The sequence below is a fragment of the Silurus meridionalis genome, chromosome 3 (genome assembly GCF_014805685.1).
Source record: "Silurus meridionalis isolate SWU-2019-XX chromosome 3, ASM1480568v1, whole genome shotgun sequence".
Taxonomy (NCBI): Eukaryota; Metazoa; Chordata; class Actinopteri; order Siluriformes; family Siluridae; genus Silurus; species Silurus meridionalis.
Window position 1 is genome coordinate 30428045 of NC_060886.1, and position 12396 is coordinate 30440440.

At 43.4% G+C, this 12396-nt stretch overlaps 1 protein-coding gene across 2 annotated transcripts in view; it reads left to right on the plus strand.

Moving 5' to 3' along the window:
* Window positions 1–12396, plus strand: part of zeb2a (zinc finger E-box binding homeobox 2a) — a 45939-nt gene that overhangs the window by 26882 nt on the left and 6661 nt on the right. For both annotated transcript variants that reach the window (XM_046842993.1, XM_046843000.1), the window contains 5 exons: window positions 5762–5935; window positions 8828–8893; window positions 10253–10447; window positions 10584–10798; window positions 12143–12251. In XM_046842993.1, coding sequence (XP_046698949.1) covers window positions 5762–5935; window positions 8828–8893; window positions 10253–10447; window positions 10584–10798; window positions 12143–12251 — 759 coding nt within the window. The remainder of the gene's footprint in view (window positions 1–5761; window positions 5936–8827; window positions 8894–10252; window positions 10448–10583; window positions 10799–12142; window positions 12252–12396) is intronic.

The window sequence follows — 12396 nt, forward strand, 5'->3', positions numbered from 1 at the left end:
TTTCATGAGCAACCTGTCTTGTGCTCGCAAAAACCCTTCATTTAGATCCCACTCTGAGGTGCCTGACTTGGCCCACGTGTAGCTGTTAGCTGATAGAGAAATACCCAACAAGCACCTCTGGCAGAGACACAGAGGGAGAAACCCGAATCTCAAACCAGCCTGAGCTGCTTTCTTTTAGCTTTCTGCCTTTTCTCTCTCTCTCAATCAACTTCATTTTATTTGATTAAATCCAAGTTTCATTAAATAAAAAAAAAAAATCATGTTATGTAAAGTAAAAGTAAAAAAACAAACAGAAGCTATTTTTTGACCAAAGTAAAAAAAAAAGAAGAAGAAGAAGAAACATTTTTACATCGGGACGATGATGCAGTTTTGGTTAAGTGGGAAAAAAAAGAGGAAGGGTTCTCGGTGAAGAGAACCTGGTGTTGCTTTAGTGGTGAAACTGTTTGAACAGCCAGTGACCGACAAGGCGATCGCACGCTGAGAGCCACCGAGCATCTGCCGAGAGATTTGCATATTAATTGACCCATATTAACTCCCCCTTGGAAGAAAAAAAAGAAAGAAAGAAAGAAAGACCCGGCTAATTCGTCTGCCTAGATTCGTCTGCCTTCCTGGGTCTGATCTCACCTGGTTTATTATGTCGGATATGTCAAAATCTGTTGAATCAGGAAATCCGACAGGTCTGTTTTTTTTTTAATTGGTTTGAAAAATCTGGACTGTTCTATTCAGATACACGAGCACATTGAATATATATTATATCATCACCTGTATGACGAATCATAGACTCCTAATACACACAGTACTACAGGCCTATGTACTGTCATAGCGATAGACCAAAAACACTCCTGAAAGAGCTGTAATGCAGAATATATTACAGCATCCACACATTAGATTAAAAACACAATTATAGCTTTTTCTATCCATTTTCTCATTGTGTTCGTTTTCTCTTCTCTCATCCGAATAATGCACTGAGAAACCCGATTTCTTCATTATCCTCCATGTAGTGTGTGTTCTCCCCCCATCTTCTTTCACATTGTGTATCTGTCCCTAGGCCATAGAAAACACACACACACACACACACACACACACACACACACACACACACACATATATATACACACACATACAGATACACACAGTGAGGCTGGTGGAGGCCCAGAACAGTTGTCGAGAGAGCGAGGGGTAACATGTGCATGCGGTGGGCACAGATGGTGGGTCTGCAAGCGGGAGGAGAGGGGGGTAAGGTGGGCCGTCTGGCGGCATGAGCGAATTTAGGAGCCCCTAGCTCTCTTTTCCTCTTTCTCTTTCTCGCACTCTCTCTATCACTTTCTGTCGGTGTGTTCTCCCCCTTTTTTATTCCCCCAGCCTGTTGCATAGGGGTCCTACAGTAGACAAATGGGAGTTTAATTCAATTAGGGGGCAGGCTACTGTTGCCTCCTCACTGCAGGGCCTGGGGAACATGGCAACCAACTATACACACCCACACACACACACACACACACACACACAGATAAACCGCTTACATGGTTTGGAGTCAGAATAAAAATGTGTGTGTGTGTGTGTGTGTGTGTGTGTATGTATATAAATATACTCTCTCTCTTGCACTCTCACACACACACAAACACAAACACACACATACACAAATACCCACTTTCTCTCTGTCCTTGATGCATCCACCCCCCATCCCCTCGTCCAGGTTCTCCGTAATGGTTCACGCATAGTTGAGTTTGCACTGAAGATTGTGGACCGCACAAAAGCCGTCTCTCTTTTCCTCATTCCCCCTCTCTCTCTTTTTGTCCCCTTGTTTGGGCCAGTGACCTCTCAGCCAGCCTGGCCTTAAAACAAACAAAACAAACAGCGTCTCTCTCGCTCACCTCATACACACAGATCCTCTTCGGAAAGAACTATCTAGATCTCTCGAGGCCGGTCTGACCGAGCATCAATCGGAGGTTTAATCAGGAATCTGCAGCGAGAAATGTGGGTCTAAGGTTTTTTTCCAGTTTTTAGGGGAAGTTTCGGTATTAGGATATGAACATGGGTTGTTCCGTGATATATGAGCTGATCGAGAGCACTCAAAAACCAGACCGATCACCTCTGTGGATGGTGTAGTGGCATCATGTCTTACTAATACACAAACAATAAAGGCACTCTAGTGTCTCAATTATTCTCGCGAGAAGCTTTTCAGGGACCTGACTGAAACATTCCATTAAAACTATTCTGTACTTCCAGGCAGGAAGTGATGTTTGACCTCCAGGCTACATCACCTATTCTGTCCAGTTTCATTATTTTTAGCGCTTCCCATATTTTCCCGTCTTCCATACATTTGTAAGCACTCGGGTCACTTCTCATTGATCGATCTCACTCTGGATGCCTTCTTCTCCAGGTTAAATGTGTCATGTGGAGCTCTGCTCTATCGTTTTTCTTCTTTGTTTTTCTGCTGCCTGATTTTATTTGATTCATGTGGATCGTTTTCAGCCTGTAGCCACTAGGCAGCAACCTTTTTTTCTTTTTCTGCTACCTCTTTTTTTTTTCCTCAAACGCACCGCTGCCTCACCTAGTTGGTTCCCTTCCCCCCTCCTTTCTCTTCCTTGCTCAGGTGATGCACAGGAGAGAGAGAGAGAGAGGAAAAAAAGAGAAAGAGAGAGAGCGGTTATTTTCCACCGCCTGTGCAGGCTGCTTTCATTACCGTAGCGGACGAGGGGAGAAGAGGAGTAATACCTGGCGTCGTTTGATATGGATAAGCGCCTTGTCCTTTAGTGTTTGGAGCAGGAAGATCAGCTTTGATAGAGATTGAGATGGAAAGACACGGAGAGCCAGGTGACGACGAGACGGACAACGGCCGAACGACCTTTGGATGTGGAACACAAGGAGATATAACCTGATCTTTGGATGTTGGATTTTGATTGAACCTCTGCGTGCTTTTCTAGAACGCATCCATGTTCGGATAGGATTGAATGCGTTGGTGGTGGAAAAGTGATCTCAGGTGAGGATGGATCTTTTTCTTCCCGGGGGAAAAAACGCACGGACGTGCGGGAACACGGAGAGAAAAAAATGTTATAGGTCACACACATGGACACACACACACCTGTCGGAAGGGTGAACAGCTGTGGAAGTATGGAATGCGCACACATCACACATGTGTGAGTCATAGTCCATAGGCCGATGGAACGACCCGAGGTAGACGTGAAGCCTTTGAATCTGAGTTTGCTGAATTCATATGCTTTTTTTCAAACAACCAATGAGGCAGGGTTGCTCACTTCGGAGACCTCAGAGACGTTTCAATAGAATGGCAAGGGGAGAGAGTGACGACTGATAAGATGATAGGTCGGGCTAGGGCTAAAAAAAAATGGACTGAGAGAAGATAGAGGGAGAGGGGAGTTCAAGAAAGAGAGAGAGGTGGCCTCTTTGTCTCTGGGGCGAGCACAATGGGCCGTTCACTGCAGACATTACAAGGCAGGACAGCTGGCAGGATAGCAGAATAGATACGGCAGCCAATAGAATCGCTGCGTGGGTGGGGCATACATTAGGACGGCTTGTCTGATTGGCAGCTCTGAGCTCTCCGTGTTATATTCATATATTCTTCTAGTCATATTGGAAGACAGAAAAGTCTTTGGACATTCTGGCTGTTTGTATAGCTGTTAATTTTCTCACTCACTGCTTCATTAAAACGTGTCTGTAACACACACACACACACACACACACACCCGTATTCCCATCTGTCGTGCCACCAGACTGGTTTGACCTCCGAGGTAAACAGTGTGATGGATTGCTTTTGTGTTGCAAGCTTTTTGTGTCCTGTGCACGTGATAATGGCTTCACACACACACACACTCACACACACACACACTCACACTCACACCAGGCGAAGTGCATTTTGACACGAGTCAAAATGTTTCTCTTCTTGACGCTGTTCTTCAAACCTGAACATTTTCCTCATTCTTATTTGGTGGTAGAAAGCTCCAGGGCACTATAGTCAGAGCTGGTGAGACTTTCCCTTCTATCTAATGCAGAAAAGAGATACGGATACACCCTCCTCATACTCATGCATTCATGCTTTGACATTTGGAATTCACCGTCCCTGTAACTAGATCATGTCATAAAAAAATACAAATAAAGGAAGATTTTCAGTGGGATGAGAGCGGTAAAAGGGAGAGGCTGATGGTTGGTGCAAAAATTTTTTTTGTGTGTGGGCATGTGTCACGGTTCCTCTTCAACTCAAACAGCTCAGCGGTCGCCTATTATTGATATGCAGCTCCCTGACCTCTGGATTCATTCTTTCGGCCTTCCCTTCCCATCCCTCCCCCTCTTTTTCGTTCCCCTTTGGACTTTCTACTCCAACCATCAAGTTCTTTTCTGGAACTTCGGGCCGGGTGTACCGTTGTACCTGGACAAATGGGGAGTCTGAGAGTTATTATGGAACATGAGAAGAGTCTCTGGAAGATGTAGAGAGAGGGGGGCAATATAAAGTTGCAATATGTTGAAGGTATATATCCAGACCACACACAGAGCTACTTATGTCTTACTTTCCATTCCATTCGAGCTTTCATTCGAGCCAAAAGAGAGGACTTTGGTGTCTTCACCCCCACTCCCCTAAATAATCCCACCGGTCACACCTCTTACTAAAAAATCTTTTTGTCCCACGCCCCCTCCTCAAGCCCCCCTATTCCTTCCTCTCTTTCTTTCTCTCTCGCTCTCTCTCTCTCTTTCTCTATTCCACCTCTCCCCTCTCTTTTGGTATTCAGCCAGCGGTCGGCGCGTTTTTGCGCCTATCCCTCGCTCCCCTTTTTAATGTGCACCTGTTGCGCAGTTGTCCTGGCCCTGGCAAATGCGTCCGCCGCCAATCACACAAAGATCATATTATGATCGCTACGTGCTGGCTAATCTTCCCTCTTTCCCCAGCGAGTCCTTAGAGGTACAGGCCGTCTTTTTTCCGCCTGGGAACCTGCGAGAGGGAGTAAAAAGAAACCCAGGTCATTGCTGTTTAGTTAAATGAATGGGCTCCTGCCGACAGATTAGGGGGTAGGGGGTGGGATGGGATGGGGTCAGATGGGATGAAGGGAAGCTGGGAAAATGAATATGAGGCCGAGCAGGCTGAGGAGGAGAGCGTTTTTTTTTTTTTTTGAAGCTGCATCTCGTACGAGACAATCATCAGCAATTAGGTCTCCGATTTGGCCATTATAGCCATTTCCCAGCAAATCTGGCCCCAGGGTTGGCAGGGTGCCCGACTGATAAGGTGCTGCCGAGGACAGAGAAAGATCTCAGTAGAGAAAACAGGCATACCGTGCTTCCCATCTAGTCATGTCCATTTGTACCCTAACACCTCACTGCATTCATTTCATTCTCGACTGCTTTTTTTCCCCCTACATTGTATTATGTATTGTTTTGGATACTGGCCCATGCCTTGGGGTTCACACGATACAAACTAAGTATGATGTTCACTTGTGTGTGTTAGGGGAGTGTCATCCAATATTTCCAAGCGACTAACGCGTAAAACATGGTCATAACTCCGCAGACCACTTGGGTCCGTTACTTCATGTTTAGTTATACTCCCTAACCAGCCATATTGTCATATCCATCATGCAAACATAGCCCGGTTTTGGCATGTCTAAGAATTTCCATCCGTCTCGACCTGGCTTTGTTGTCACTCCTGAACGGGAGCCATGAGCACTAAACTGGTGGCGAGAGCCAAACTGTGCACACTCTTTGTAAAAATTATAAATGATTGGTGATAAATGTCAGTGGTTTCCTGTCTGTCTTTTCACAGTGCTGAGCTCCGATGAAGAAGACAGACTGCAGGGTTCGGAGGGAGAGGGGAGTCCGGTTGGCGTTCCCAGCCTGGAGCCATCGCCCCGAGTGGCACATGCCCTCCTTTCATGCCGGGGAGACGAGGAGGATGAGAGTCACGACATCTGGCAACACACAGACCTCAACGGTGCAGGTGTGAAGCTTAGCATTTCTTAGCAAAAGAAAGAAAGGTGCTTTTATACTTGTTACACTTGTCACATGTACATTACAGCACAGTGAAAGTCTTTCTTTATATATCCCAGTGATGTTCGGAAGCTGGTGTCAGAGTGCAGGTCAGCCATGTTACAGCACCCCTGGAGCACAGAGGGTTAAGGGCCTTGCTCAATGGCCCAAAGAGTGACCGCGTGTAGATCCCAGGGCTTGAACCCTCAACCTTCCAAACAGTAACCCAGAGCCGGTACCACTAAGTTACCACCTCAGTAGACTTCTGATTAGAAGGTCATACAGCTGGTTAAATAACAGACAGCTGTAAGTCACTCTGGAGAAGGGCGTCGGCCAAATGCCATGAATGTAAATATTTACATGATCATCATGATTAGCAATATTCAGTTCCTGAATTTATTTGTTAAACTCAGCATGTTTTTAAGGTACTATATAAATGATTGATCTAGAATTGATTTTAAAAGTTCAATTTAAAGACACCTAAAGAATTAAATCTAATTTTGTCTCCTAATTTGCATTGCTTGTGCCTCATATGGCTAAGAGTTGTCTAGTGTGTAGTCAAACCTCATTTCTAATTCATCTGCTTCAGAAGTTACCTGACCTTATGCATCATCCCACTCCTACACAGCTCTCCTTTTGTGTCTCTCTTCAAACCTTCTTTCCATCCCCCTTTCTTTCTGTTTCAAACACGATTGACTTCAATGACAAGCCTTCGTGCTAGCAAAGCTCAAAAAGACAAATTCCTTTAATTAGGATCTGAGAGACATTATTAAGCACGAGCCCGCCACAGCCGAGGCCTCATTAAGAGCTTTAAATGAAATTTTTAGCATTATGATATGATGATATCCATTTCCATGCATAATGGCACCACAGTTCCCTCGCTTGTGCTGACATTTACGGAGTGGAGGAAGAACCTAAACGGGTCAACCAAAACCTTCTTTTTTTTTTTTTTTTTTTTTTTTGCCATCCAACCCATAGCGAACAGTCATGCTTGATGATTTACCTCATATGCTTGTCTGTTTTAAACTCAAAACAAGCGCGGCGTTAAAATAAAACTCCATCTCCTTGGTTGAGTGTCATTCTGTTAAATCTACGAACGTGAATGGATGCAGGATTACCGAATGTCATGTACACTCCGGCATCCCAATTAGCAGCTCAATATAGCTGCAAGTCCAGGGACAAAAATACAGCCCTGACATCTTATTAGGATTAGCTCTAAAATGCTAAGTCAGGTGAAACCTTTTAGAATGCGCTAGATAATAGCTTGGCAGTGGGATGCAAAAAAAAAAAAAAAAAAACTGTAGGTTAGCGGTGTGCATGCTGGTAAGTGTGACAGCTTTGAGTGTTGCATGAATCATCATGCACACTTGTACTCTTTGTAGAACTTCCTCTTTTTCACAATGGGTCTGCCAGTAAAACCTCGGCTCAGCGTTTGTGCTCCGGGTTTTCCTTATCCAAAAGTGGTCTATTAGTAGTTAGCAATAATAATTATAAATAAGAGGAAGCATACACGCTGTCCCAGGAGATACACAATGAGAGCTGCTTTGGTGTACTTTTGCTGTTACTTCACTTAGCGTGCTAATTCACGTGTATAACACGTGGTCTGAATTGCTCACTGACACAAACACCAGCAAAAATGCGGCTGCCACATTTCTCACACCAGACGAAAGCAGAGCCACGAAGCTAAACTTCAGCATCACCCTGATGGTTCAGTAAAAAAAAAAAAATGAACTGCAACCAATACAAGCAGAACTGAGCCACCAATATTGTGGTGATTTGATCTGTCGAGGAAACGATAACCTTTTCGAATTTGTCGATGTTGTAGGAAAAATTACATAAACTGGTGATGGCATTGATCGTGTTTGATGAAGTGCTAGCTAAAGGCACTTATTAGGCATAGGCAAACTTCTTATCTTCTGAGTGAGCTCGGGGGGGAAGGGCCATGTCGAATCCTATCTGGTGTACGGTGGAACACTTTTACCTTATTTATTAGGATATATATATATAACCGGGGAGGGTTTTGATTAGTGCTTGATTCGTCCTGAAATGTACACGGGTTCTGCAGTAAAAAAAAAAAACAGACATCTTTCAAATAGAGAAGTGCGATTCTCAATAATAATAATAATAATTATGAAAAAAGGAGTTTCGGTTGTCATTTTCAGATAATAGGAAGGAAACTTGTGAAGTTCAGAAATAAAACAGCAGGGAGGTGTGTGTGTGTGTGTGTGTGTGTGTGTGTGTGTGTGTGTGTGTGTGTGTGTGTGTGTGTGTGTGTGGAATATGGAGTCTTCTCATTGTCCTTATTGTGGTCGAGTTGCTCTATATCCTCCTTTTGAAGAAGGAAGCTTGTGATACTTGTGACTGCCGGTAAGAGGTCACATGAGCCTCTACCAGGAGGAACAAATACAATAAGTGCAGTATCCGAGCCCGATCTCTTTACAGCTCCACACGGTCAAGAAAAAAGAAATAAATTTGAACCGAGAACTTCCGTGTGCTGTGCATTAATGCCACTAATGAAGCCCCAAAAGATAAGAAGGAACCCACAAGCCTGTCGTTCTCTACGTTCGTTTCACTAAACACGTGTTGCTTTGTCCTCGTTTTTGTTCCTAAATTGTCATCACAGTTTGAGAAGAAAAATAAGGAGGAAGAAAAGAAAGAGCATCTTAGGGGTTTATGGAGGAGCCCAGCAGACTGGTGCGAGCACATTAAATGCTGTTGATTCATGCACTGTGGTCATGCTTTTTTGGCTGCTCTACTTTGTGGTTTGTCTTTAGCCCAACATTTGCTAATATATTCTCTCTATCTTTCTCTCTCTCTCATTTTCTCTCTCCCTTCCTCTTGTTCTCTATCTCATTATCTTCAGAGAGAAAAGATGAATACAATCCTCTGAGCCCTGACATGTCCCTCCATGGAGCTGGAAATGGTACAGGTGAGCCCACATCGCTAACCCCACCCACCTTTCGCACCACACCATGTGTCGGTTCGTCCCATTGCCTTCGTGGCTATGAGTTATTTTTAATTCCAGAATTTTTTTTTTCGCTTATTCCTGGAACATGGTTCTTTTCCACCCTTATTACTTTCTTTTGCAGAATAGATTTTTTATCTGCCCTTTTTTCTTTTATCACGGAATCTAAGCCATTTCCCGCTTAGATCCGAATCGTTCTTGTTAAATATCGATTCACATGCTCAGTAGGAGATCGTAGCTTTACATTTAGGCCATTTGGCAGATGCCTTTATCCACGTTTATCTCATCCATACAACTGACCAGTTATGGGTTAGTTCAGGGGCCCCAGGTGTGGTAGCTTGGTGTGGCTGGGATTTGAACTTGCAGCCTTCAGATCCAAATTCCAATGTTTTAAACACTAATCCAACACCTTCTCATTACCTAACGTCTATGTCTACATGTTACAAATCAGAGGGCGCACAAACAGAGGCATTTGAAATACCGTCGCCTCATGTGCACGAATCAAGAGGAGACGGAAAGTAAACATTTGTAAGTTGAGCGAGAGTGCACCGACCGCAAATCACATTTTGCCACAAAATTGAGTTTGGGATGAAATCCGATTAGTTCTGTCCATGTACTTTCCAATTGGTTTACAATGAGACAATAAAATTTTCATTTGCCTTCTCTTAGGTCCCTGTGTCATAGCTCAGAAAATAATGGGGCTAGGACAGTTTGCACAACTTTATGTTGTTCGTCTAGTCTCTCTTTTCTCAATTGACCATGTATATCATCCATCTTCCTGATTTTTAGGACATTGAACATATGTGTCTTTCTTTTTTTTTTTTTTTTTTTTTAATGCCGTCTTATCTCCTGATGATAATCATCGCTACTTCTGATTGTTTATCGTAAGAAGAAAAAAAATACTCTTGTTATACATAACGCATGGCTCATTATTAGATTTGGAGTCCTGATTTTAAGTATACAATGGGCCGTGCAAAGTGAGATCAGTTACCCAAGTGAGCCTAATTGCCACATAAACCAATTACCGACAATGCTGCAAAATGTTTAAAGCCTTTTCCAACATGCAAGAGGACGCTGAAAGAGTACTCGATGATGATCACGCTGGCTCCTATTCGTCTTGGAAGTGGTCATTACACTGTAACTTAAATAAATACTTCCACCTTTAAAGGCTTCCTAATGGTTTGTTCTTTGCTACATCACATTTCGACCAGCTGCTTTTCCTAATGTCCAGCTGGGGCTTTTCCAGTGACAAGCAACCTAAACCAATGGGTCCATTTATTATTTCTTTTTTTTCACCCACACACATGCTTTCTGTGCTTCCAGTTAAGGGTATTGATGCCACTGCAGAGCTGGAGAGCTTCTTCACCAAGAGGAAGCTGGAGGACAACGAGGGATGTCCTGCCAGCATCGCTGAGTATCTGCAACGAGGGGACACGGCTATCATTTACCCAGAAGACCCAGAGGAGAGCACGAGGCTGAGCACTCCAGAAGCCAACGGGCAGGAAGACAATGAGAACGGTAGGAGCTTTTAAAATCAATGTAAATTTTTTTTTAATCACGGGCAAAAACATCTTCTTATAAGTAGTTTGATTTTGCATATTTATAATATACAAAAATGTAGAATTGTTTCTAAGTTCTTGATGTTTTTTTTCAGATCTGACACTCAGGACGCCAGATGACTTTGCCCAACTGTTGACCTGCCCCTACTGCGACCGTGGTTACAAGCGGCTGACCGCCCTCAAGGAACACATCAAGTACCGGCATGAGAAGAACGAGGAGAGCTTTCCCTGCCAGCTCTGCAGCGACACTTTTGCCTACCGCACACAGCTGGATCGCCATATGGCCACCCACAGGCCTTCTAGGGACCAGGTGAGTCCAGGGCTAATCACTGGCATAAATGAACTTTGGTATTATTATTATTATTATCAGCAAAAAGTGTGTGAACGAAAAAGAAAGTGCTACCAATGTTGATGTCATACATTAAAGACGTTGTAGGCTCAGTGAACGCAAAACAAATCTTGATTAGATTTTAAACCAGTGCATGTTCTTTTATAGACAATAGGATGATCATCACCGTGGTTTGATCATGTATAAAGGGTCTGCTGTCTCTATCTAAAAAAAAAAACAGATAGATTTCACGTTTCCACGCCACTATATGCCGTCTCCGGTTGCTATCGTTTTCGCTCAGTTGGCTTCACGTACTAAACATGTTTCTCCGGCGCCTCCTTAAAAATGCAGATCTCTCACACCGGAGTCACAGCTGTGCACGGTCGTCTGCCCACGGTAAGGCATGTGTGGGATGTTCTAGCACATTGAGTTCTATAGACTTTCTGCCTCAGCTGCTGTTGGAGTGGAATCAAACTCCAAACATGCGCCCAACATTGACATTCATTTCAGTCTTTCTCAATCGGTTTCAGGCGGAGAGAGGCATGTGTGGTTGTAAACGCAGTTACATGAGCAGGTTTAGAAGGAAAAAAAAGACAGTTAAAGCACCTTGATTATTTTAGATAGAAAGATCTGTAAATCATTTCACTGGATTGCAACTGGATCTTTTACATTCGAGCAGCAAACTTTGCCACATTGCACTAGAAACTATGTGAACGACCCACGTTTCATTCTTATCGTCTTAATCTTGTTCTCTCACACACACACCTTTCCAGAGTTCCAACTTAAACATGTCCAGATAGCTTTCCTTCCATAGATCTCATCTACCCTAATCCTGAAATTACACTCCCTAGGGATATTTTTTTCAAATTACTTTTGAATTATGATCGTTTTCTTTAAGTCGTGTGTAGCCTGTACACTTCTGCGCATGTTTTACATTCTCTAGAATTCCCAGAGTAAAGTCGTTCGAGCTGTGTTCTCCCACTAACATTGAACTTTCGGAGAAAAGGTGTTCTGAGCACCGTGTACATTTTGCCCATCGAATAAACACTCCTATACTCCTACATATTTTTCATAGACCTTTGTCTCTGTGAGTGGGGTGCAATAGTGAGTACTGTTATTTTGCTCGTGCAGCTAGGGCCCGCCCACATTTTTAATTTCGAATTCAGGAGAACGTGCTGACATTTAACATGGATCGAGTGGTTTTAGTTCACACTCTGCTACCTAAAAATCAAGGAAGGGAAATGATTTATAATTATATCACTAATTGTCCCTAAAATAATTGCTTTACTTGAGTACTTATCTCTCAATTGTTCTCTTTCCCTGTAGCCTCCGGTTCTGAACGAAGGGGCTGGAAACCGCAAGTTCAAATGCACCGAATGTGGGAAAGCGTTCAAATACAAGCACCATCTGAAGGAGCACCTCCGCATCCACAGTGGTAAGTAGCCAAGAGTCAGTGGTCAGCATTTTGTAAGGATTTGTAATAGATATTTGATGATCGGCAAAGCAAGAAACTTACTTTCTGTTATCAGGTATTGCATGTCAATATGACTAATACAAAGTCAGTGAAAATAGTAACAAAG